Here is a 27,064-nt window from a genome sequence, read left to right as displayed (position 1 = left end):
CTATCCATCATTGTGCATTAACCACAAATTCACAGTGACCATTGACTGACTGCTCCACTTGTGGACATCACTGCACAATGCCATACTCACCAACCACACATGAACCCATGGGCATCTACCTGTGTGCATTGAGTCGTTGCCCAATATCAAAGCACCAATGTCACCAGCAATGGCCCTGAAATGGTATTGTCCTACAAGTCTGATCATAGGATGCCCCATATGACCAATGCACGAACCAAACATGATTGTACTGCATCTGATTCAGACATGGAAACCACAAACACTAACATGTACCCTTGCTTCAAATCCCATGTAGGTGATGCAGAATATGCACTCACACCATGGCTGTTGACGCCCATTCGAAGGACAAGGAACAGGCATGAGGAGGCCTACAACAGGGCACACATTCGCACACGTGGCATGATAGAGAGAACATTTGGATTACTCAAGGCCAGGTTCTGCTGCTTGAGCCGATCTGGTGGATCATTGCTGTACAGCCCAATAAAGAAGGGTAAAATAAGTGCTTGTATGTGCCATGTTGCACAATATGTGCATGTGCAGGAACGTTCCTCTGCCCCCAGACACAGAGGAAGATGATGATGATGACGATGGGGATGGGTGCACTCCCTGGCAGGGGTGCCCAGGACGGACAACATGCACGGGCAGCACTCATTCTCAATTTTTTCTGAGAGACTCCATGCACATTATGGCAATATCTTATGTTGTACGACATTAAATGGATTGAATGCACATTAAATCAAGGATGTCCACTCGTCACATCATTTTCAACAGTACTTTATTCTCAACTATACAGGGATGAAGGGGAATTGGAAGGGAAAGATGTACACCAGTGCCCACCCACCTCCCCAATGTACCCATCCCTAACCAGGCACCAAGCAACTAACCCCATTACGGACCTCTCGCACCTCCCCAACGTACCCACCCCCAACAAGTCCCCAAGCTAACTAACCGCTTTATGGACCTCCCCCACCAATCCCCAATGTACCCACCCCCATACAGACAACCCATACCAAATGTGCGGACGACAGTCAGATGATCATCCCACTATTTGCGGCCATGCTTATGTGCGGATGTGTCTTTCCCAGAGGGTCCAGCCAGTCGGCTTGAGCGCCTCTACGGGCTACTCACAACAGAGCTCATGGGGGTGGTGCTCGTGGACAAAACTGGTGATGTAACAGCTGGCACATTGCCAAAATATGCCTGCTGCGCCACCAACATTGACTGCGCAATGGAGGACATGATGTTATTTCACTCCCTCACATGCCGTGACAGGGTCACGTTTGTAGTGGCAAATCGGCCTATTGCCCTCCACAGCCGTCGCACAGAGGTGACAATACTCTCCCTCTGCAGCCTTGCATCCTCGCGCTGCAGCCTTGCTTCTTCGCGCTGCTGCCTAGCCTCCTCCAATTGTTTTTCAACCAGCTGTGTGAGGCTGGCCTGGTGTTCCTCTATGCGCTGGAGGCGGGCGCACATTTCGGCCATCGAAGGTGTCGGTCAACGCAATGGGCTGTGGAGTCCTGAGGGGCTGAACACCAGGTTAGGTAGGGGACTGATGATGCCCACGCCATCCTGCTCCTGTTATGCATCGTCCAATAGTACAACCGGTGCACTGTTGCCGCTTGATTCCTCCTCCTCCTCCGTGGCAACAGGACGGGCACTGCTTTCTGCAGCCAACGTGGAATCAGGTGTTGTTTCTGTGGCAACAGGCAGCACTGGGGTCTCTGTGGGGATGGGGGCATCCGTGCCCAATGTTGGTGGTGCCGGTGGCTGTGTACCAGAGGTGCTGGCAGTGGCATCCTGTGCCGGACGGCGACGTCGGGCACGTGCAGGAGGACGTGGCGTAGCCTGTTGCGATGTTTCACTGTCGGTTGACGTGCCTGTGCGGGAATAGAGGTCATGCTGTTGGTTGTGTGGTGTGATGTGAATGGGCCCATCACATGCAACGCACTACACAATCTCTGTCCACTTGCATGTACACACATTTGACGGTTGATGCACTCAGGTGTGTGTGTCTCAGCTTGTACTCAGTCACACGCTGTCTGCATGTGCAGGGAGCATGTCTCATGTGCGTGTTGGTTGTGGTCTAGGTCATTGGTGGATGCGTTGGTCCACTCCTGCCCTGGCTGGGGGGAGGAATGGGTCATTGGTGGATGCGTCAGGTCACTCCTGCCCTGGCTGGGGTCATGGGGAATGCGTCATTGGTGGATGCGTCGGGTACTCCTGCCCTGGCTGGGGGGGGGGGAATGGGTCATTGGTGAATGCATTGGGTCACGCCTGCCCTGGCTGGGGGGGCATTCACACTCATGGGTTTCATCTCTGTGTACTTACCAGCATCGCCAGTTGGGCTGACTCTGGCCTCTGCCTCGCCTACGACCTGTATACCTTTGAGGTGCAGGACACTGCTACACCTCTCCTCCCATGACTTAGCTTCAATGGCGATGCTGGCCCTCCACCTGTGCCAGTGCTGTGCTGGCGGTGTGCTGCAATCAGGTTGCGCACTCGCAGCTGTAGATCGTCCCACCTTTTGTGGCAATCTTTTACCATGCGCATGGTCACCCCGACAGCGGTTCACTTCCGTGCTGCTTCCGGCCAGACCTCCTTCCATGGCTGCTGGGTGCTGTGCCTTTGGTCCGCGCTGAAGAGCATGGGGGCATGTTCCACAATGTGCTCAATGAGCACCGTCGGCTCTGGCTCGCTGAAGCGTGGCTTCCGCGGTCTGGTGGCCGGGATGCGAGATGCCATCGTAGTGGTGGATTTTGGCTGTTCCCAGAGGTGATGTGCCCTGTGGTCTCAGAGGATGGCAGTGGATTGTGGTTTAAGTAATGGCCGCCGCTCTCTTTCCGGTTGTTGCGATCACAGTGTTTCCGGAACTGGTATTTCCGTATCTGTGACGGCGGAGGCGGATATGGATATTCCACTTCTGTGCTTCCTGTTGCATCCATGTCCGTGGGTGTTTCCGTGCCGGCGGTGATACCATTTCCGCAATGGTGTGGTGAGCACGACCGACAAGCTGTAATCGGCTGTTGATACCGCATGCTTGCAGTCGCGGAAACGGTGTCACCGTCGTCATGGAAACAACGGATTCCGGACCGGCGAACTCGTAATGAGGCCCAATGAATTTAAACTGAATAAATGTATAAAGAAGTTGAATTATTTTGTCATGAAAAAAACAGGGAGAAGTCTATCACAGACAACAAGTCTCTGCTCAAATCTAGAGAAATATATACTATTTATCTTGTTTTTATAGATGAAAAAGCTGATATACGTTTTACTCTATCTTTGTATTTTTGATTTTAATGATTATCTGTTGAGGAGGGATAGCCGAGGGGCAGTACGTTTGTCTAGGAAGCAAAACAACGCAGCGCCCCAGAGGTTCAAATCCTGATCCCACGCTTAGACACCACAATGCTGGTATTAAGCGTGTTATAAATGAACAATTAAATAAAATAAAATGAAAATTGATATTAGAAAAGCATATTCAATAAGGTGCTGGAACAGGGAGAAGGAGAGAAATTCCGGATTGCTTTTTCCTGTGACATGACCTAAGTAAGGTTTGCCCAGAAAAAAAACACTCAGAGAGGAATGCTATATGAACATATGGCTTTAAAACGGAAAGAATAAATCAGGAAGTGCTTCTCAGCACTAGTCTTTGTGTCACGTCCCTGACTGTAAAATCTGGCAAGTCTGGAGGAATCTTGATTACATTTGAAGTCAAACGCTTTGTGGTAACATCAGCAGCAGTTAATCTGCAATCAAGCCAAATGTCCAAAAGAGGCACCCATCGTACTACCCCAGCAATGTGGCACTGCTTACCACCCTAATAACGAACGCACTAGTGGTAAGCATCTTCTTTCTGTAGGTGTCATCCTTTGTACCGCCTGTGTAGCAGAGTCAGGACAGGAGGAAGTAGAGTTTATTTTCACAAATGGCACTACCACTGTATAAGCTGTGGCCGGCGCGGTGTCCGGACATTTCATCGAAAAAAATTTGTTGACAGGCCATTTGGTCGACGTAATTTCGTCAAAAACCAAATGGTCGAATTTTTTTTTATTTATAAATATATTTTTTAGGTTGTAGTTTAGGGAAAAAAGGGTTTTTTAGCAAAAAAAGAGGGTTGGGGGACTCCCCCCCCCAAAAAAAAGGGGTCAAAATAAAAATAAAAGAAATTCGACCAAATTGGTTCGACCATTTGTCCAGTCGACCAATTTTTTTCGATGAAATGTCTGGTAACCGGCCGGCGCACATGTAAATAGGTGATCCAAAGGCATGTGTTACAATGTCCCAGGTGCTCGTGGCGAGCAGCCCCCTATTTGCAGAATGGAGAAGGACATAGCTTGGTCTCAGGAGTTTCCCCAGAGGCTGCAGTTTAGAGGATGAAGACTGTCTATCCTCAGTGGAAGTGCTTTCCTCTCCAGGGATGAGGAATTTGGCAACCCCAGTGGCTCAACAGATGCCTAACTTCTGCTGGTGGACTATTGCCTGACTTCCACCAGTAGTCCGCGGATTGGAGGATAGAGACCTGTGGACTTCAACTCTATGTCCCCATCTAGAAAAGGTGGAAGACTGTCTTTGCAAGAACTTGCAGGTGTTTCTGTTCCTGTACACCAGATGTGTTTCACAAATTCATCTGTAGTTCGGGATTCCGGGCTACTGTTTTGTCTTCATGCGCACCACCAACGTTGTAGCAGATACTACTCTTTCTGCAATTCCTCTTCTTGCTACGATCCCTCCTTTTCTTTCTTCCTACCCACTTGGACTGTTCCTCTTGCAGCTCACAGGTGATGGGGCAAAATCTTTCAGAACAGATCTTGAAAATTATGTTAAATGGGAACCTGATTTCTAACTTAGAGGGAGAAGGAGGAACGAATCTTAGCCTAAGGCCACCCCACTTATAGCCCGTCTTACACATTCTGCGTCCCGGCATGTAAAGACATTCCACACTGCACTAGGCGAAGCTCATTATACCTTTTCTGTGGCCCTGCCATGGCTAGGTAGTACCCTATAACAGACCTTTATTATATGTGTAGCAGTGGGAGGATCCCCCAGAGCAGGACGAGGATGCTTTGCTCATCTCCAGCGATTTTCATTTTAAGGCCATGATCTAAAGGCAAAGCCAGATGGATGCATGAGTCTGAAACACTTCCATACCCTTGTTCTAAGAACCCAGGCACCAGTGGGGCAGCCAGAAAATCATCACAGGGTGGATCTGCACCATATACACCTGTGCGTAGGATAGGGGTCCCTGTGTCTGCACCACAAGTATCTCATTCCTTGCTGTGGACAGAGGTTCTGTCTTAGAAATGATCAAGGTGACCACTTGGGCAGAGTACAGGGGTTTAGTAAGCTGGTCGGAAGCTTTAAAGAGCCCCAGAACAAATTCAAGTAATTAGGAAGTGAGGTTCTAGTAGACCCAAGACTACCACCCACAGCAGAAGTTGCCTTTTCCCACTCCCTAATTGGAGAAGATAGGAATGGAGGTCATGTAGGTCGGTATTAGTTCTGCAACCATATCCTAGAAGGAGCCTATAAATGTCAATCTCATTAACACTGATAGATTAAACTCCAGTCTCTCACCTGATGATGCTTGCAAAATCATATCTGAAGTAACTTAATATGGCTTTAGCCTAAAACTGACATAATAAAATACGGTTTTATAATGTATAAAAAAAGAATATGATACAGTCTGTAGTGGTGGATAAACATGGCGTTTGCAATTGACATTTTTTCTGATTCCTTGTTGGTGGCAAAATAGCAAAGGCAATGCAATGTTTCTCTATTTCAAGGATTCTCCTCACAAACTCTTCCTCAGTAATACTGGGAATGTAGACTTCAATTCCCACAATGCAGCATTATTCCATGCGCTTCGTCACTGTAGACAGCCCCACCTTCAGAGATATTGGAATCATGGACTTCAATTCCAGAGTGCAAAACGTCTCCAATTTCTTTTACTTGGTAAACAACCTCTTCCCACCAAGGTACTGGGAACTTGGGCTTAGAATCCAACAATGCAGTACATCTCTATGTGAATGCTTGATCCTTAGTAGCCCTTTGTTGGAATGGCTCATAGGGTTGCCATTCCTCAGTATCTGGTTTTGCTTACTAGCTCAACCCCTAGCAGCCGGAATCACTGATCCATCTTAGGCATTGGATCACAGACAAATGGCTACTTGCTTGCTTGGATCACCCACATAATTTACGCTTCTGAATGTGGAGCACCTCAGTACCTGTTCTTGTAGCTGCAAATTACCAGTTTCCGAGTCCTCCTCCTTTCCACTTCATCTGGCTCAACTTCTCTCCTCTCAGCACAGGCACAATGACTGGAATCTTTACTGGGCACATATCTCGCTCTCCCCGACTGCCCACTTGCACCTCTGGGTCTAGGCAACACACTGGATAGAGTTGTCTCTCTATTTATTACTGTTCAACACTTCAATCTCAGACACCGTCAAGCATTTTGCATCTCTTTCTCTGCCTTTTGCACAATCTGTATCTTGGCATTGCTGTGGACAACTTGCTTTGTATGCTGTTATTCACAGACTATTATTTGACAGTCAACAATTTGGTCAACTCAAATTGGTCATGTCGAACCAATACACACATATAGGTGCATGGTTAGGGGAGTGGGCAGGGTCGAGGGAGTGGGAAGCAGCATGGGGTAGGAAGGAGGGGAATGGGGGACCCAACTAATATACAAAAATATAAAGGTCGACCAAATTGAGTTGACCAAATTGTAGACTATCAAATTCAATGTTACAATGTAGAATCCTTACAGGGCCGCTGATGTAGTCTTTCTCAACACACAACCTCATTCTAACAATCAATACTTCCCCTCTGTCTCCTCTTATGCGGTATCGTGGCAGTTAAGGAGTCACCCAACAATGGAGAAATATTCAAAATTCCAAGTATTCTACTGTTTCTCAGGGACGACGTCACCACAAGTGGGAGTGACGATTGTGGATGGGGGAAAAAATTTGATCATAGTTTAGCAATCATGTGTATTTCTGAAGTGATTAATGCATTCATTGTGTCCCGTTTACACCTCCATATTAGGCAGCACTTTGGTTAACCAAATAAAAAAGAATGCTCAGGAAATGAGATTAAGGTAGCATTTTGCCTTGCCCATCCTTCATCCAGTTTTATTCACCATGATGCTAGACTTGTGTTTCCCCTTACTCCTGAATTAGGGTGTTCAAAATTGGCGAAACACACTTCCATTTTCACTTTGCAGGAAAAGCAGATGTTTTTCTTGATTTGTAATTTATTTTGCTAAATTAATTTTTTTTGCATGTTCTGCTTTTGGCACCCATCAATTCTGACAAATTTGACCACAGCCAACGAATTGGCTTATTTCGCACTATAGGATAAAGTGCTTGGATTCTGTCCAGAATTCGACAATTTCTCCATGGAATCAAATTCAGCCTGTTTACCAGCCCCCTACTCCTAGGCTGACTGCTTCCAGTGGCCTCGGGCACTGATTGTTAAGTTGTGTTTTGCACTGTCTGCTCAGCAGGGGCACCCCCCCCCCCCACCCGCCCTGGAAAGGACAGCTGCGTAGAAGTCCCTATACTTTAAATGGGACATTTCTTTTTTTTTACGGGCGCCGGCACCCCCCAGGGAAACATGACGTTGGTGCCCCTGCTGCTCAGTACTGCACTTGCTATGATAACCTCTTTTGCTCCTCTCCCGTTACCCAGGGCTAGTGCTATCACTAGGCAAGGTTAGACGCTTGCCTATATGTGCAAAATGTTAGAGCAGCAAAATGCTGACTGCCTTGCCTTGCCTGTGATAGCACCAACCCTGTCCCGTGGCTGTGTATACTGTTTGTTGCATGCGGCCGGATGGAACCAGCAGCAGAGAGACCAGGCAGCGCGGCGAAGTTTGGGAGTCAGGGCTGCATCATGCTGCTCACGTGTGGCATCATGGGCGTGGCCGTGGAAATATGGGTGTGGGTGAGGCCGCGGAGCATGGCTGGGAGCGATTGCTGGCAACTGCACGCTACGGAGCAAGCACTGCACGTGCCCCTCTTGCCCTGCCTACTGTGCGTCGGTCGTCGGACGCATTAGTCAGAGATGCGGATGGAGAGACGCCGGTCTCGTCTGGCTCACAATGTGAAGAAAGCAGATTGATTCAGGTGAGCAGTGAAAACTGGGCCACCCGGAGCGGACATGATTAGATTATGCAATGAAATATAGGTTTAGCCGCGCTGCCCGCGTTCTCTTGAAATGTGTCATAATCTTTAGCAAGAACATAAAGGAGGTGCAATGAAAACTACAGAGCAAATATATACATAACTGGGCTCAGCAATGCCCCATGACCACCTAATGAGGATTGTTCTGCATGTAGAACAAGGTGGCCTTGCATGCACTGCAGTATGGCCTGGCACCGCCAATAGCCCTTTGGGGACCAACATAAGCCCTTCCCCCACGTTCTTGTGAGTAAGATGGCCTCATAACAGGCTGTGTGTCCCTACCGTGCCACAGTGCCCTTTCGTACATAAGTCTTTCAGGATGATAGCATTTCTGAAATGTCCCGGTCTATCGACAGATGTCTGCCTGGCCCTGGATGAACAACCCTTGCACATTTCGATCTGCAACATTTTTACAGAGCTTGTTTGTGGCCCCGATTTGTTGTTGGATGAGTGACTCTAGCAGAGACTATAGTTGCAAATTGGAGCTCAATTTTCACATGCATTCCCGATGCGTTAATATGCAGTCTGGTCTTTGTGCAAAGCATGGGTGGGTGGGTGTCTGACGAGTATAAACCAAGAGAAAATAGACTCCTCGAGCTGGCTGACCTACAGAGTCGTGACAAGACAGAACAGAAAACAGACATTAAACTGCGCCTGGGCTTCCCTGTTAACTAAGGGAAGGCCCGGCAATTACTAACCTCAAGCATTTCACTGTTAGCACTTGCATTCATGTGCGTACATTTTTAGGCAATCGAAATTGTGATGTGGGGTTAGATCTTACATGCCAGGGGAGTGATTGGAAGGGTAGAGAGGGGACATGGGACCACTCATTCTCACAGCAGTCCTTAAGTGGGTGCTTTCAGAGATAATGCGCCTTGAAACACTTGTGTATAGGTGCGTTATAAATGCCATACCATATCATATCGTAACAGGCTGAGTTTTCTGCTTTTGACACTGAAGCTTCACCAGAATAGTCTCATTGGAATGTGCAAAGAAGTCCAAAGTCACTTGCATTCCTAGATATATGTTTAATTTATATGTGTGTGTCACCAAAGCCATCATATATCATACATGATGGCTTTTGTGACCCAGACACATGTTTCATGGTTTGTCAACAGCTGGCCCACCACTTCTGCTCCAGTGTTTCTTGGGTTTTTGGAGAATCACTCACTGTTTTTCACTATTTTAGGTGTTTTAAAAATAAGAGACATATTGCAAAGTATTGTTCAATTTATACATATCATATTAAGTAAATATTGGGACACGTTTAGTATTTTGTACCAGGTAGTGCTGCTCATGTGCTTGCAGGTGTCGAGTATGTATTACTAAAAGCATTTTCCTACTGTCTGTATTGCCTATATATAACTTACAGAAAGGATTAGATACAAATGCTTCAGTAGTATTACATTTGTTGTTGCTATAGTGTCATTGACTTGATTAATAATCCTGTATTTATGAAACACGGAGGCTTTAATGTGACTTCTGAAACCTAACACTGTGAATGGACGTGAGGGTGAGGAAAGCGCAATGGGATCCATCCACAGTAGAAGACGTGAGCAATGTGTTAGGTGGAGGTAATGGGTTTGCGGCAATCGTAAGTTGGTTGAGAACGTTTAGGATCTGGAGTGGGGGCGCACCATTCTGACAGTTTGCCTAGTGTGGCAAAATTCCTTGCGACGGCCCTGCCGTTACCCTCTCCCCATTCTGGACGAATGCTCAAAAAACTATGAACGGCCTAGCCCCTCCCCCACTCGTGTCTGAGCATCCCTCACTGACCACGCCTTCACTCTTCTCGTCCCCATTGGGGCGCCAATAGGCCTTCTGCGCACTGCAGCAGACACATTTCCAAATCAACAATAATGCTTATGTACATTGAAAAAAAGTGCACAAACTACCTATACCTTTTCATTAAAGCATGTATGACAAAATAGCATTTCTAAAGAATTACACACTTTTCAGCCACAAAATGTATCTATAATTGCAAACGTTTTATGCTTTGCATACAGTGGCGTCGCTAGGGCGGGATCTGGGGGGGCGTGCCCCCCTCCAAAGCCCTTGGGGTCCCCTTGAGCCCTCCCTACCTAAGCCTAGCAGTGACCATGTTCTCTGTATGTGGTGTTATTTGTGACACTCACTAAGGCAAATGTGTGCATATCACACGGCAAATAGTCTCCTTTTGTCTCAAAGCCAGTAGTGATCTTGGTATGCATTCTGGCGTCGGTACGAGCACGAGCCACTTCTCAGGTGTTCTTGCCCTGATTCTGCACAGTGACCTCCATAGTGTGCAGAGCAGCGTACAGCCCCTCCCATCAGAATATAGTGCACGAAAGTGCTAATGATGGGCCATTAGTCACTGAATGGGGTGTGGGTAGTTGGTGTGCACAAAAGCCTCTCCACTGGAGTGTTCCTGACATCACACATTACCTTTCATAGGCACCCTCCCTCACCCCCTTCCCCCCCTTTTGTCTTTGGCCCCTTCTGTGCCCCTCTTAAATTTGATTCCTGGCGACGCCACTGTTTAAATATGTGCGCAATGTTCTAACATTCCACCTCAAGCCCCTTTCACCAACATGATGAAACGAACTCTGGGATTGGGATGTGGTCAATGCGGAAAGAAGCAGATTTTGCCGACTTTGCTGAGAGACAAACCCAGCATGCACTTCTAGAGTGGAAGATAACCTATATCGCTTCCCATCCCGTTATCTCCCTCTTCCCGACATGAATTACCAATCCCTCCTCTCCCGCTGAAGCCTCTTGATGTGAACGCACCTGTGAAATCATAGAGCTGCGGCACGGTCTCCATGACGATGCCAATCAGAGGCAGGTAGAGCAAGGCCACGCGGGCCTTCACCTCCGGGTCACAGTAGCGCGGATCAGAGTCGTGACTGGACAGCAAGTTGTGTACCATATTGATGACCTTCTTATGCAATCCAAACAAACTGTGAACAAAGTTGGGACAGAGATTAGTTATCAGCGGCAAGGTAAACAGAGGTGTCTCACCGAGCAGGAAGAAAGGGGACTTGTTCCCTTCAGAACACGACAGCGTCCCACGCAAGGTTTCTAGCAGTGTGGCACACCAGCACGGGCTTGCATTCTTCCATACAGCAGGCGTTTCACGCAAAGTTAAAGGTGAAATTAAACATTCATTCTTACGGTCATTTTCAATTCTAACATTTATTAAGAGTCTCCGCAAAATAATCATATTTTACAAAAATGTATTTTGTTTAAAAAGACGGATGTTATGATAAAGGTTGCCTATGATTTAACCGGAAGTAATTACAAATATTCAGACTAGTAGCGGCCAGGTGGAGTTCTATGTAGGTTAGCGGAGATTTATTTTCACTCATTGATCTTACGAAATAAATGCCCCTTGTCCTTAGTTTAGGTAGCATCCCTCTGCGGTTTTTATATGCTAGGTGCATTTCATTGCTTCACCAACACGCAACACCAACCCTCTCCGTTTTCCTAGGCCTCTCTATATTGCCGAATCTACAGCTGCCCAAGAAACTACCACTGCTCCTTGCACTGACCTACCCACGAACACAATAGATAATGGAGTGGACCAGTGAATGAAGGATGACAAGTCCTAAGTAGGACTTGTCATCCTTCATTCATTGGTCCACCCATTATCTCTTCTGTTCATTTACCTGAAGGACCAGGAATTCTAGTGCAGGTAACCCCTTTTTATATACTTCTACTCACGAAGACGCCTGCTACTAACAAAGACACTACATTTCTAACTAGCACAGACTGACTTTGAAGGTTCCTTGCCTCAATTATCCACAGCTAATGAATGCACTGCCCCTGACGCCCCCTCCCCCCAAAAATGTCAGGCCTTGCCTCAGGACTATTTTTTTTTTACTTTTCATACCTTCCCTGCACTCCTTTTCTACCTCCTGAGACTTGTTTATAGACGTGACAAGTCAAGTGAAAACTTCAAACAAGATCTCCCCTTTCTAAGGGCCCATGTCAATAATTCTGTTTATCAACCATTTTTCATTCTGCTCCAAAACAGGTCCAGCACACCCTGCAAACCCAGTCATGCCCCCGCAACCAACCCCCAGTCCCCTGTATTCACCTGGGCTAATCAACATGATGCCACCGGACCTGCGCCACCGTTTTTCTGCAAAGCAGGCACCCCCAAAGTATGCAATTAGCTCGTGGGAATAAACAGGAACCACTTGTGAGTTTGGTGTGTGGTGCCTGTTAGGTAAGATTTTCAAATTTGTGAATAATCATCCTGACCTGTGTCAACCCCAGAACGTTTTGCTGCACTTGGTGATTATTTGTTCTTGTTCCTAGGTGACTGGGAATCTTTTTCCCCCTCTCACCTAGTCTTTTACTGTTTTTATAGGGGACCTTTAAAAGTCTCTCCATTGTGTGTGTATGGATTTACAGTTCCCTTTAAATTTTGGAATTTGTGTATTTTACTATGGCAGCACACAGCATCGTATGTGTAGTATTGCTGGGTTGCCATTGGGCTTCCCTTTTTAATTTCTCATGATATCTTGGGTGGACTAATGTTCCCAAGAGTAAAAAAGAATTTGCATCCACTTTACATTGGATATGTTAGACCAGCACACCACATCTTATCTGGCGTGCTGGAGAGATACACTGTATCCCCTTTCTCACTGACCTGATAACATTTTTTATTGCAATAGAAAGCTAATTTTAATGGCTGGTGGCAGTGATTCCACCTTAGTGACTTTTGGTCAATATTACTCGACGGCTGTCAAATCAGACGCAACAATGCACAGAAGGGTAACCATTCTGCTAGAATGGTGGCTTCTTTTGTGCCATTTTTAAGTATGCTTGTTGTTTCTTTGGTTTTCCTCTGCCGTCCTATGTGGGTGGGTGGCAGGTTCCTGGTAGATGTTTTGTCTTCGGTAGGAACCCTTTTTGTTTCCCGCCGAGGTTCAAGAGTGTCTGTGAAGGCAGGAGCGAGGGAGGAGCCCAAAACTCCTCAGTCCTTTGTCTTCCAGTCTGCCTGGAAGGAACCAGTTCCTATCGGGGAGGAGGCTGTCCTGATTGGACAGCCAGCCGCCCCATTCTGTAAACTGCAGGGAGAGTTTGCAGACGTATGTACTTGGGTTCCTGATAGTCTGATTAGCTGCTGACAAGTCGACCACTGGAACCTAAAGCGCTTTGGCGTAAAGCTCTAAATAAACACAACAAACATAAACAATGAACATAATACGAAGAGGAAGATGAAGAAAAGACAACTTATTCCAGTGACCAGAGAGCCTACTGTGTAACCAGAGCCCGTTTTAACCTTTCCTTCCAAGCGAGCTCCAGGTCCCAAAGAAGAGTCCTATCCAGAGGCTGGTGAGACTCACTGGTCTTAAGAAGACCTGCATTTAGAGCCATCCCTCAACATGCTGCGACCTTGCTGGGCTGTAAACCGCCAATATCAGGGGACCTTGAGCCAGTGTGCGATGTACTGTCTTCCAAAGTCTGATACACTCGAAACATTGGTGGTCTCCTGCTGGACCTCCAGAGACAATTAGAATCCCCGAAGTCCCCTCACTATGCGTGCGACAGAGTGAAGAGAATCTGACCAGCGATATTCGTTCTTCATCAGGTACCTGAAAAAGGCCACCAAATCCACCCAGCCGTTAGAAGCCTTGAGGAACCTTTTGTTGGAAGCCTCTCCTGGTGACTGCTGTTGCTAGTTCCCATCCAGTGTCTGTTTCGTCAGTCTCCAGACCAAGAATCCAGGGACCAGGTCCTGTGCTGCAACCTCGGGATGACTACCATCTCCAAGCTCTTCTTCTTTTCTGAGGTACTGTGTTGGCTTGAGTAATACGTACCTTAAGTCTTGTGTCGATCCTGTGTGGATGTGTGGGTGATTCGTTTGTATAGGAGCTTGCACATACTGTTCACCCGGGCGTATGCTGGAACACCTATAGGGAGCCTCCTGTGACGTCCCTGAACACTTTTCACTAACTCTGAAGCTGATACTTACTTGTTCAACAAGATATCCTCTGGAACTCTGACTTTTCACCATCTGAACCCTATCCTGACCTGCGTACAGCTGGCTCCTAGACCACTAGGGTCCCTCTTCTGCCTCTGAGATAACCCATGCCCTAGAATAGGGAGGGACTTTAAAAGACAAGGCTTCTGTCTGGAAATTATAACAATTGTTCAAAGTACTTACTTGTAAAAGTGTTAGTGTGTAACTTTGATTCCTGAACAGAATAAGTTACAACGTGTCCTTAAAGTTATTACTTAACTTTGAGTTGCATACTGCCCCTCTAAAAAGTATATATGTTGTTTTACAAACCTTTAAATGGTGTTTCACTCTTCATAATTTGCTTGGTATTGTTTTATTATTCAGAAAGTGAATGAGTGTAAAAGCTTACCAACACGGTTTACATACCCTGAATAGGATACTGCTCTTCTTAAAGTGTACCATTGGGATTTGCTTCCCCTGATCTGCTTAGTGCATATCTAAAACAGTCACAGTTATTACTTGTCCTAGAGTTGCATACTGGCCCTCTGAAAAGCATATAGGTCCTTACTTACCTTGAGCTGCTGATTGATTTTCTTAAAAGTCTTCTAGAGTTCCTACTCAACTTAGAATTTTGTTCCACACTTCTGAAAAGTATCCTTGGTTAAACTGTGTACACCTGTATTAGAAATAGTGTTATACATTTATATACCAATAGGTTATACGAACCTTGAATAGCTGGTGCTCTTCTAAAACTAATTGGGTTGGATTGGATTGGATTTTACTTATAAAGCGCAACGTTCACCCGGAGGCATCTTGGCACTCCCTGTCGGACAGTGAAAAAGAAAAAAAGTCTAAAAGAGAAGCTTTTTTGGAGCTTTATGAAACTTGCACTGAGCAGGAATAGCTCTAAACGAGAGAGGGAGAGAGTTCCAAAGAATAGCAGCAGCCACTGAGAAGGAGCGGGCGTCAATACGGCTATACCTGACAGGAGGGATGGTCAGCAGACAGGCATTAACTGACTGCAGAGCTCGACTTGGGATACACGGCAGAAATGTATTCCTAAGATATTCTGCCCCGTGACCATTGAAGCCCCGTGGACCAACCAAAGCGCCTTGAACTGGATCTGTTTAGTCACCGGTAGCCAATGAAGTTTGCGGAGGACAGGGGAGATATGGCAGCCACGTGGAGTAGAGGTCGCCAGCCGGGCTGCAGAGTTCTGAAGAATTTGCAAGCGATGGAGAACATATGCAGGCTGGCCAAGATACAGGGCATCACAATAGGCCAACGATGATTTGACCAATACCGAAATAACGGAGGCCAGGAGGTGAGCCGGAATGAAATGAGTGACCCATTGCAAGAGCCTAAGCTGAAAGCGGCCCAGTTGATAGACTGAGCTTACCTGTGGCTCCATGGACTAGGTAGACGTGAGTTTAACCCCAAGGTCCTTGACTGTGGAGACTGGTTGAGAGAAGGGGCACAAGGAGGCTGGCCAGAAGGCAGGTGTCCAGAGAGAAGCAGCTGCAGGGGTGGCCACCACTAAGACCTCGGTCTTATCACCGTTCCATTTAAGCCAATTCTCAAGCATCCACTCCCCCACGGCCTCCAGACAGGCATGAAATCCGGCAGCTGACTCTGGGCTGGAAAGATCCAGGCAAACCACGATTTGCTTGTCATCAGTGTATGAATAGCAGAGGAAGCCGTGGGAGACTATCAACCTGGTCAGAGGCTTAACATAGATATTAAATATGACCAGGGAGATGGCAGACCCTTGAGGAACAGCAAAGGTGAGGGCCATAGCTGTAGAGAAGAAAGGAGGAAGAGAGAGGATTTGGTGACGATCAGCACCGAAAGAGGAAAACCAGGTCAAAACGGTCTCTGAGAGGCCAGCCCCAGCCAGCCGACCCAGGAGGACATTGTGATCGATGGTATCAAAGGCGGCAGATAGGTCCAACAAAATCAGGGCACTAACGCCGCCCTGGTCACGAGTCCGTGTCAGGTCGTCCATGACTGAGTCTAGGACACCCTCTGTCCTGCGGCCAGGACGGAAACAGACTGTGAGGAGTGAAAAAACAAAGATTCCTCAAGAAAGGTAGTGAGTAAAGAACAGACCAGAGTTTCCAGTAGTTTCATCAGGAAAGGAAGAAGAGAGATAGGCCAAGGGTTGTACTAACCTTCAATTGCTTTAGTGCACTTCTAAAATAGTTCACTGGGTTTCTTACTTGTCCACGAGTAGCTGACTGCCCCTCTGAAAAGTACATGAGTTAATTTACTATCTTTTAATTTGTAACAGTTTATTGAGAGGCCACCCTCAACACAGGAAGTTCCTTCCCGCCCCAATCAAGGTGTCACACAACAAACTGTTTATGTCAGTCCTTTGTTCAGCCATATTTCATATTCATCTCATGCCCCTTAGATCCCTCTCCCTGTGCCACCAATGAGCCAGACCGGTGTACAGAAAATATATTTATATTTATTGGAATTATAAGTAAAGGAGATCGCACTAAAACTACACACACCACCACCTCTGTGGCTCACAATTAAACTTCTTTTTACATAAATAAATCACATAAGTTGGTTGGGAAAACACAAATCAGAATATTTTATACAGATTTTAATTCAAGGAATAATCAACACTGGTCTAAGGAGTGGGCACAGTTTAGAAGTGTGTTTTTCTGACCTCCCTCACTTAAAGGCCTGTGTTGAAGAAGTTGGATGGTAAAATAGGAATGATTTAGGAATTTTGGATTTGCAGACCCTCCTCCACTTAAAGGCCTGTGTTGGGGAAGTCAGGCAGTTTAGAGATTGTTCTAGTTTAGGGACAAGGACACCCCTCTTCCTTAAAGAAGTCAGGGTCACCAGGACAAATATGATTACCCAATTAAATCACAGGCTGTGGTGTTCAGCGTACACTGGGCATGAGCTTTGTTAATTTTGGATGTTAACAAAGAAAATCAACCAGAGTGTTTTGCTAAAGAAGGAAACAAATTAATATTTAGTCAAATAAGCCAATGATCTACACAGTTTTGCCCCCTGCCCACTATAAAGGGAAATGATTTAAGGCAAGCAGATTCCCCCACCGTTGGTTTCAAAGGGCTCAATCCTACTTACTTTGAAACCTCTGTTTAAAGTTCAGAAAAGCCAGGTGCATTTCAGGACCCTCTTGAAGGATAGGGCAAGGGTCTGGTCACACCACTCTCAAGGATGGTGCCCAGCTCTTCAACAGAGGGCCCAGCCAGTGTTTAGGCCACCCCAGCAATAGACAGCTCCAGCCCTCTTCCAAGCTCTACCCAGATGCAATTTCAGCACATCTCCCTTGGTGTTTCCTTGCGGCTGTCAGGTGGTAATCTTTAAGAGCTCTATCCATTCTCTCATGGGGCATCCACTTTATATACCAGTGATGAAACCATCAATATTTCAATATTGGGCAGTGCCCTGCAAGAATTCTCGCAACTAGGACTGGACAATTACCCTTCTCCCCTCCCAGCGGCCCCCCCCACAAGAACAGCCTCTCTCTAAGGATTGGTTTAGGAATCTGGAACAGAAATATGGCAACTCCCATTTGAAATCCCCTTTTTTCATGTCAACTTTCTGGCAAAAAGTAGCTATGTTGCAAAACCTTGAAATTTATTTCAACAAAATCGCCTGGAAATTATCTTAAGAATGACACATAAATAAATACAGTATGGCTGTGGTTGCTGAAAAAAATGCACCAGTTATGATATCCCTTTCAAACTAATGTGAAATCTTCATGTGTATGCAAATTTGAGCTCTCCTGTCTCCAGGCCATTTGCCATTCCTGGCCAGCATGTGACCCGTTATCTGAAGTTGACCACCATTTCAATCTGCAAACCTTCTGTTTTCTTGTATTTCTTTCAGAGTTCAGCTTCCCTTGATTGCACAACTCCTCCCCACATTCCAGTCACACACTAGCTGGGCCATTTGCCATTTGGTTGTTTGAAGTTGGTGATCGCCATGTCCTAAATAGCTGAGATGCACACATTTCAAAATAATTCTCTTTCCAGACCAAAGGCCAACAGGCCTGCAGTGGGGGGAAGTCATTTGTGAAGTCTACCCAACAACAAGCAAAAGGGTCTGCCTCAGGCCCAAGTGAAATTTACATATGACCCATGGAAACAAAATGGCCTTTTCTTTTCAATTGTTGCCAGTTTTTCACATGTGAAGCATAATATACATTACATCATGTCAACACACACTAAGCCTTTCCCCTGACATCTTTATGTTAGCAGTGGAACATTTTTCTCATGTCTTGCTTTAAATCTTCAACTACACATGCAAAGCCATTTTAGTGTCAGTATTTGAAAATCCTGCTTTTCATGTAAAAGGAGCCTTTGAATTTCTCCTACCACTGTGAATTAAAAGGCTGCTTTTCATTTTGCAATGACAGACATGCCTTTTCCTCATAGCACTTCCTTGTGTTACTTGCAGAAGCCCCCACAGTCTGCCTTACAAGACCTTTTGGGAAGTCGGTTCACCTAATTCCTGAACTTGGAACCACATTTCACGGTTGCATGCAGCCCTCCTCTTTTCTCCTTCCTCTTTTTACTTCTTCGACTCATTTTTCACTATTCATCCTCTGCACCGCTTAGGTCCTAGTACAAATTGGTTTCCTAGTACTCTTCATATCTATCTACACGCTACAGCACTCACCTCACTTTGGGGTTCACTAGATTTTATATTATCACGAGTATCCAGGGAGCACTGGCTTCAGTATAGACTGTACAATTTGCTTCAGGTTTTCAACAGGAGCCAATTGTCCCCGTTTTCATTTATCTTCTATCACACACATTTAGTGTTTTTCATTATTTTTTTAATTCTCATTCTCATTTTTATTTATATTTTTATTTATTCCTCAGGGGTCACCTTTCCTATATATATCTGACTCTGGTCCTGAGGAAGGCGTTACACACATCAATCAACGCCGAAATGTAGTACCCACCTGCGTTGGTAACATTCAATTAAGCGGGTGGCAGTTGGCGTCCTAATCCTTGCAGCCACTCTACGTAGACCATGAGTAGCTTTATTTGATTATCAAGTATAATCTTGGACATTTCTTTTTTTGAATCTGAATTAATTATATCATCCGGCAATGAATGTAACTATTGGGCTGCAGTGCTTGTATCTTTAGGCACAGACCTGTTATGAATTATCTAGAAACAGCCTAACTGTATGAAATTAATGTATGCATGCCAAATTATCTCAAGCCAATATTTTGAAATGCTTTTGTTTTGATTTATGCTTTAGCATGTTGGGTTTATGTTAAATTCACAGGATGGGAATATTATTGCTTTACTAAAAACTTTTTAATTTTGTGTTTTTGTTCAATTGTTTACAATAAATTGTGATACAGAAATTTTCTAGAACATTAAGCTGTGTGTGTTTATCAAAATAACACCTTGTACAAATCAATGTACCATCCTTTTTGAAATATAGAATGTGTGATTGATGAGACATATATGGTTGACAAAAGTGGATATTCTAGCAATTAAGACTAGAATCCATACTACACATCTACTTAGGAGAGTGTTTGGAGGGATTTGCTTACATAGAGAGACAGGATGCAGTTAATTGGTTTGACTAGCATACCTTAAATCCCTTTACTGCTAGGCCACACACCTTTATTTACTTAAGGTTTTTTGAAGGCTGGCAGGTCATTTATCCGGTGGGCCCTTCAGTTCTGTTTGTTGGGGCCTTTGATTAAACCACTCAAACTGTGTTCTACAAAGTAACTGTGGTGCTGTAACTGTATCCATTCCTAATAGAAGGAAGTTACAAATGTTGCAAGATATATACTTGTAACAGTTGTGAGGAGTCAGTAATGTGAGGTGGACAACTGTTTGATGATTTTATTCTTAAAATAATATTAAAAAATGCTTCACTGTCCCTACTCTGTTGAGGAATATTTCCTGCCTAAACAAAGCTAAGGGAATACACTCTAACACAGGAATACTGGCCCTCACACTAAACAACAAACATACAAAGAAAATAGATGGCATACAACAAGCCATGAATACCATTCACAATTCCTAAATGACCTTCTAATATCCTGGGTAATTTCCATTCCCAAGATTCAAAGTCATTTCTGCAAATGTTCAACTGAAGAAAGAAAATGTCTTGAATCTGTTCTTGATGTTTCAAAGTAAAGGTTCATTAAATAAAGTTCCACTGACAAAAAAATCTCTTCTCCTGGATGAAATATCCACTTTCCACTTCTAGCCAAAATTGCACCAATGGTAATGCTTGTCATGATGCTTTATCGCCCCCTTAGGAAGATTTGCCACTGTTCAAAAGAAAATGCAACATCCACACTGTCAACAATATACAGTTCTTGGTCAACAGTTAGGACTTCTTGAGTTACAAGTATATTTGTCAGGATTACTTTTTAGTTTTGCTGCATCCACTTCAACAACCACAATTGGACTTCTTTTACCGTGAGAGCAGTTATGTCTTGTCTCCACCTTGCTTAGTCTACTGCAATGTTGCATCCACTGTCATTTATATATACAACCACAACTTCAGTATTTTGGAACTACTACCACAGCTTCAATGATTTAGACTCTTAGACAAGCTTCGACAAGATTTACTTAAAAGTACTTCAACACCTTCTGGTAGGCAAGGCACTCTTCCTCTGATGATCTCCTTTCAAAAGGGGCAGCCTCTTTGCCTCTCCTGTCTGTCTGCCACAATGGTAACCTGTATTTGCCTTTTAGACTTACTTCTCTCTCTTCTCCACAGTCTTTGGCACTACAGGCTGTATCTACTTACAAACAGTCTTTACAAGCAGCCTCTTCCCCTTCCCCAGTTTTACCTGTACCTTTCTGCCAGATATAAGACCAGGTTATTGCCCAGAAGCCTTGGTGCCACTCTCTTACCTTCAGGTAATACGTGCACGCTTGTAACCTAGGCCAATTCATTGTTATTAAACTTCCAGTACAGTTAGATTGCTTTCCCCCTTCAAGAAAGTTTGATATTGCTGTCAATATGGGAAGATTCTTGGCTTGGGCAATACTTGTTGTCTGCTTCAATTATTTATACACTAACTTCTCATGCGGGAAAGGTATGCCTTGATAAAGTAAAGAATAGAATACAGTCTTTTGTTTAGAAATCATAATTAGGCACACGCAACCACTCCTTGTTGTAGTTTGAGTTGAAAGATGCTAAAGTTCGGTATGAAATTGCATTCCCTTGTAATGTGAAGAACAGAATGCAGTCCTCCTTTAGGAACTACAATTAGGCACAAGCGACCACTCCTTGTTATAGTTTTCAGAATTTAAAGTCTTTGACAATGGATTGAATAAGATTCGGTATTCGGCAATGGTCTTTGCAACGTTCATTTTCTTTAATTGGTGACACGCGACCACTCCATCACATAGTATCAGCCGTGTATTGGTGACCAATGGATGTAAGCAGCATTCTTCCTCTGACGCGAGCAAACAGCCTTTTCATTCACACACGCGTGCTACATTTTCCATTATTCAGGTACTTCAGAGAATACTCTTAAAATAGTGACCAAGGGATGTAAGCATTTCCCATTATCCTGGTACTTCAGCTTTAATAGACAACTTCTACTTGCTTTACTCATACGTGAGTAAATGGGAGACTACATACTGTTGCCGGCAATGCTTGCGCAAGGTATTAGAAAGCAGAGGTTCCCTCACCTGCTTCTTCAAACCTTGCTCTGCAGGTCGCATTGCTTCTACGACCTCCACCTCGACTTCTACTGCTTCTGGCTGCTTAAGGACCCACACCCTTCCTCTGTGAAGGTGTCTCTGGTCCAGCCACAGGTTTCTGGATTCCCACTCGCTCCTGAGACCCACGTCTTGGTAACTGCTGCTCGCCTCAATCCCCAGCACATTCAGAACGCAGCAACCACAGCAATCAGGCTCACATGGGGAAAGCCAGCTCTCCTGCAAGCCTTCTGCTGCACAGCCTCTGCACTTCAGAGTTTGGGGGAACAGGACCCTCTCGGAACATGTAGGCGAAATCTGCTGTATTCACATTCTGCCGATCCTCTTCTTCTCCCACTTCTGCTTGGTCTTCCACCCTTGTGCATTCTTCTGTCTGCTAATAATACTACAGCTTGCATTCCAATCACAGTTCCAGTTCCCTCCTCTCCTTCCACCTGCCTGTACCTGAGAAGACCTTTTATGCCTCCCAAGTCCCCTCAGGTGTGGGCTCTTAGGCTCAATTGCGTAACTTGAGCAACTGCATGCCCCTTAAGCCCTCTTCTTTGTCCCAGTATTTATGGGATTCTGGGACTTGTAGTCCCTTTCTACAAAGTGATTTATTTCTACTTTTGAAGTTTGGCAAACAGCCATCAAAAGTGTGGGATTATGGGGAAAGGGAAACAGGGGGTTTACCCATTCTTCCTGGTTTGGTCCCCCTCATTTGACCCTCTGCAGTACACCACCTCCAGGGCCTTTCCCTCCCTCATTAGAAGGGTCCCAGACCAGGTTTCTGAGAGGAATCATTACTGATTCCTCACACAGTGTTGGTCTAACAAAGTGATTCTGTAACTGAATGACACTGTAGGGTATGACTAATAGGGTCTGCTGCCCTTAAACTACTTACTGTATATAATACTGTATTCTAAAAGTATAACTAATCTGGTTTTACTCCCCAAGAATATCATATTGCTATTCTGAATGTGTGACATTAGATTTGACTCACCTTGACTGGCTGACTGCTCTTCTAAAAAAGGTTATACTTTGGGTTGCATACCATAAGTATTGAGTTGGTTTGTATGATGTGTTTATATAATATGTAACAGTACTTACCTTTCCAAAGATTTATCTTTGCCTAAATCTATTTATAATAAACCCTTATGTTTACAATACATAGTGCATCAGAGTTTCTTTGGAATATATGTATGCTATAATTTGTTTTGTACCCATCTACAGTCATCTCTCCCTTCCAAGAGGAGCCTGGCTGCTCTGTCTACACCACAAAATATCTTCAGGTAGTACAGCCTTATACTAAGACGGGCATTTTTGTACTGTCTCAGATATAGTTTTAAGAAGCCCTTAGTTGGACTTTAGAAAAACTGTCCGAATAGTGCCACCCATAGGCCCCCGGCCCCACCTGGTTGCCTGCCCATCAATGGCCTCAATAACGCAGAAGGATAAGAGGAGCGAGTCTATCCAGGAAACGTATCCTATCTAACATCACCTATGCAACACGTGGAACGCAGCAAGACTATTAATACTGACACATATCCAAAAATGGTCTAGATCAGCACAAAGCGAAAATATTTACATGCATTAAAGGTAACTGTCAGAGAGCATGAGTGGCAAAAGCAATATATGTACAAGTAACAGTAAGATGTCAAGAAAACAATACAGAGTGTATGCATAATATGTTGTGCCTCATGGTCAACAGTATGGGTTACACAAGAAGTTAAAGGAAAATCTCACAGAATTTATCAGTGCCGAGTTATGGCAGGTTCCTGTCTAGGCAGTGCGCGCAGTATTGGCATTAGTTGATGCAGGAGTTTGAGTCTTACATTGATTCTTGGACGGTTTAGACTAGCAAGCCTTACGAGGAAGGGTGGTGGATCCCAGTCTAACTTTGGAGTAGGGGTGGTTAATAAATCTGAGGGTGTCTAAAGTGCTTCCTTGAACAACTATATCTCTGGGGTTCACGTAAACAACAATGGGATTGGGTAGTGCTCTTGGATGCTGGTCAAGAAGTCAGAGGCATGAGCTTTGCACCCTGATGTTTTTGTCAGGAAGCTTCTTTCAATTGTTTCTGGGATGAATAGCCAAACTGAACTTGCCAGGGTAGGGTGGCAGCTACATATGTTGCACTTCCTCACGAAAGAAATTAACATCCCTGCACTCTCACATATACAAGTCCTAATATTATGTCAACTCAACTAGCAACTCAATCTGTGCTGAAACGATTGGATGAAGTGAGACAAAAGCCTACTGTGAAGCATACATGTTTGAAATCATGGAGACAAATAAGGTTACTGTAAGCACAGTCTTCTATTGCATGGGGTTCTCCATGAACAAATTAAATTCTAAACCAAAATAATTGGTATTCAACCATGTGATGGAGGTTCCCTTGCAACATTGCTACTCAATGGAGCTCTAATAAATGGAGACAATATGTTTGCTAAGATACTGATGGCTGCAGAATCTCAGAGGTTACCAATGAGCAAGTTCTAAGAAAGAAGAAAACGTATTCTGAAACTGTACACTCTATCAACTTGTAACAAAATATAACAGTAGGTGGTCTAACCTTATAGGATTTCAAGCATTCATGTTTGGTTAATGTGTGCAGAGAAACTCAGACAATTTACAAAAATTCACACAGGGACAACCCTCTGCAAGGCAGAAGGCCGCTGGTTGAATGAGCCTTGAGACACAGAGGCCCATCCGTGTTGGTCAGATTGTAGCATTTAGAAATGCAGAGGATAATACACCTGGGGAGGGTCTGTTTGGTAACATTCACATCTGCCCAGGTACCAGCAAATCTGACAATGAGGTGGTCGTCCATCTGATCAGTGGAGTAACTTTGTTGAAAATGTTGAGGGGGACACGACATCTGAAGAAAAAGTGCCCCAGCGAAATGAATGGACAAAATGGTGTGCTATGAAAGTTGGGGGGGGACAAACACCCCTGTCCCCCCCTAAAATTACGCCCATGCATCTGATGTCCCTCATCTGTGAGACATCATGACTGAAGCCATCTTGGAACCCAGACAGAGGGTTGAGGACTGGAAGATGGATCTTCTGAGATAGGTGAAAATCTGACAACCTTGGGAAGGAAGGATGATCTCATTCTCAAACTTTCTTTCTCTTCGAAGGCTGGACAGAAAGTCTGGAGTTTGATCTCCCACCTTGCATTAGTGCCCTTTGAAACTACTCAAGGGTGAATAGCTTCAAAGGGCATGAATGTAAAGGCTCAAATTAAGTGCCATTGAAAACATCTGAACAAGATTCAAATCGCCATGCGAGATCAACAAACTGGCATGAGGGAAATTAGTTAGATAACCCTCGTAAGAACTGCCTAACCGTACATATAGTGAAAAAGGAGAGCTGCCATGGGAGTCCTCTTGAAGACCAAAACGATAGCCAAATATCCCTTAACAGTCCAAATATGAAAACCCTTGTAGGCAAAGAAAGCAGGAATTCAGACAGATGAGTTCAGACAAGTCGAAGTTTCCAGACCCTCAACCCTTCCCACACAGACCAAGCAGAGAATCTATCCACCTGCAAACAAAGTAATATTGTAGCTGGCCTCCTAGCACAAAGCAGCAAATCCAGGACATATTCACATAGATCCCACTCCTTGTACCTTAGATTTTCAGCAACCTAACATGGAGGTTGAGATTCTGGCTCAAATGGAGAACCCTATCTTCTGACTGGAAGAGCAAGTGCATTCTCACTGGGAGGTGCCAGGGAGGTTAAGGATAAATGGACCTCTGTAGAAGTTCCGAGTACCAAGTCTTCAGTGTCCAGTGTGAGAAACCAGAAGGTGTCTCACCCGCTAGTCACCAGGGATCTGTCAACCAGGTGGCCAGCACATGGCCATCGCTTTTGGATCCAGTTCCTGGGGGTCTACCAGTGCGGGAGGATCACCTGGATGAGGGGTGAGAAGTGGTATCCCCTTTCCTGTAACACCTTTATATTGGAACTCTAACCCCCCCCCCCCTTTTACAACACAAACACTTTCTCACAGACAGCCTGCTATGAGGTCAAACGGACTAACACCCGAGCCGTATAACTGACGTCTCCCAATACAATGGTCAGGCAATTACTGATCATCACACACACCTGACTTCCACTACACTTCCCCACACAGATAAAAGACAGAGCACGAGAGCACACTCTGAGCGAGGCAGAAAACACAAGAAACAGCAGTTCCAAGATGGCAGTTTAACACGAGAGGAAAGACGGCAAGACCGAAGGGGATCGCACGGAGGGAAATTTCCTTGACCTTTTCGACAATGAACCATTACTTTCCAGAGGCCTCGAAGATGGAAAGTGTAAGACCAGGAAACCAGGCTGAAGAATCTTGAATTGTGTGTCAAAGATACCCGAGTCCCTCCTGTGTCAGTAATCAAGGCGGGGAGAATCACAAGCCTCCGTGGTACCATCCTTGGCCCCAGGTTCAAAGCAGCAAATCAACACAGCCGGTGAGTTGGGGAGACCGGTCTGTGTTGAAGCCAAGATTGCAAGCAGCAACATTGTATGGCGAGCGCTGGAACGAACATTGTTAAAATGCATGTGATAAGAAACGCAACTGAAGTTGAACTGCTGATGAATGATTGAACTTTGCGTCCCAGACAGTAAAGATGTAGGGAGAAAGGGCATACAGGAGAGAAAAAAGGGTTGCAGAAAGACACAGGAAACAGTGACACCCAATCCAACTGGAACCATTTTAAACAATATGCATCATGTGTAATGCAAACGTTAAGTGTTTCTGTATGGGAAACAAAGCCTACTTAACTTGTTTTAGCTTTCACTTTGGGGTGTTAAGTTGGGTGTTGCCTGTCACGTGGAAAGTGCAATGATCCGGGATCCCAGAGGGGGATATGTGAAGTAACTTTTATTTATTTGTATTTGGTCATATAGCTGAATAGATAATTTCTTTTTGACCAACATGTTTTACAATACATAATACAATTCAATATGTGAAGTAATGGTAGACCTGTTTTTCAGAGATTGTGGATTCTGTTGTGCAGTTTGTATGGCATTGATGGCAAGATTTTCTTGCGTTTCTGCATGAGTGGGCCAGGGGTATGCAGGCAAATGTTATGTTTTAATTGGTTTTACTTGTAGTGCCAATTTATTGTCTCTTGAGTTGGTTGTGGCGGCTGAGGGTCGTAAAGGGGAATTCTTTCTGTTTCCTTGTTTGCCGCTTCTGAAATCAAAATGC

General features: G+C 45.0%; 1 protein-coding gene and 1 long non-coding RNA gene across 15 annotated transcripts in view; one reads left to right on the top strand and one right to left on the bottom strand.

Annotated features, from left to right (window-relative positions):
* DOCK7 (dedicator of cytokinesis 7) overlaps window positions 1-27,064 on the bottom strand; it is a 1,498,361-nt gene that overhangs the window by 514,688 nt on the left and 956,609 nt on the right. For all 14 annotated transcript variants that reach the window (XM_069642017.1, XM_069642019.1, XM_069642018.1 and 11 more), the window contains one exon: window positions 10,979-11,148. In XM_069642017.1, coding sequence (XP_069498118.1) covers window positions 10,979-11,148 — 170 coding nt within the window. The remainder of the gene's footprint in view (window positions 1-10,978; window positions 11,149-27,064) is intronic.
* Window positions 11,089-27,064, top strand: part of LOC138544921 (uncharacterized) — a 191,407-nt gene continuing 175,431 nt past the window's right edge. The window contains exon 1 of the long non-coding RNA XR_011290760.1: window positions 11,089-11,338. This is a non-coding gene — a long non-coding RNA (uncharacterized lncRNA). The remainder of the gene's footprint in view (window positions 11,339-27,064) is intronic.

The sequence above is a fragment of the Ambystoma mexicanum genome, chromosome 1q, assembly GCF_040938575.1.
Source record: "Ambystoma mexicanum isolate Mex_15411 chromosome 1q, UKY_AmexF1_1, whole genome shotgun sequence".
In the NCBI taxonomy this organism is placed as follows: domain Eukaryota; kingdom Metazoa; phylum Chordata; class Amphibia; order Caudata; family Ambystomatidae; genus Ambystoma; species Ambystoma mexicanum.
Note: the sequence above shows the minus strand (reverse complement) of the source record. Positions and strands in the feature narration are given on the sequence as shown.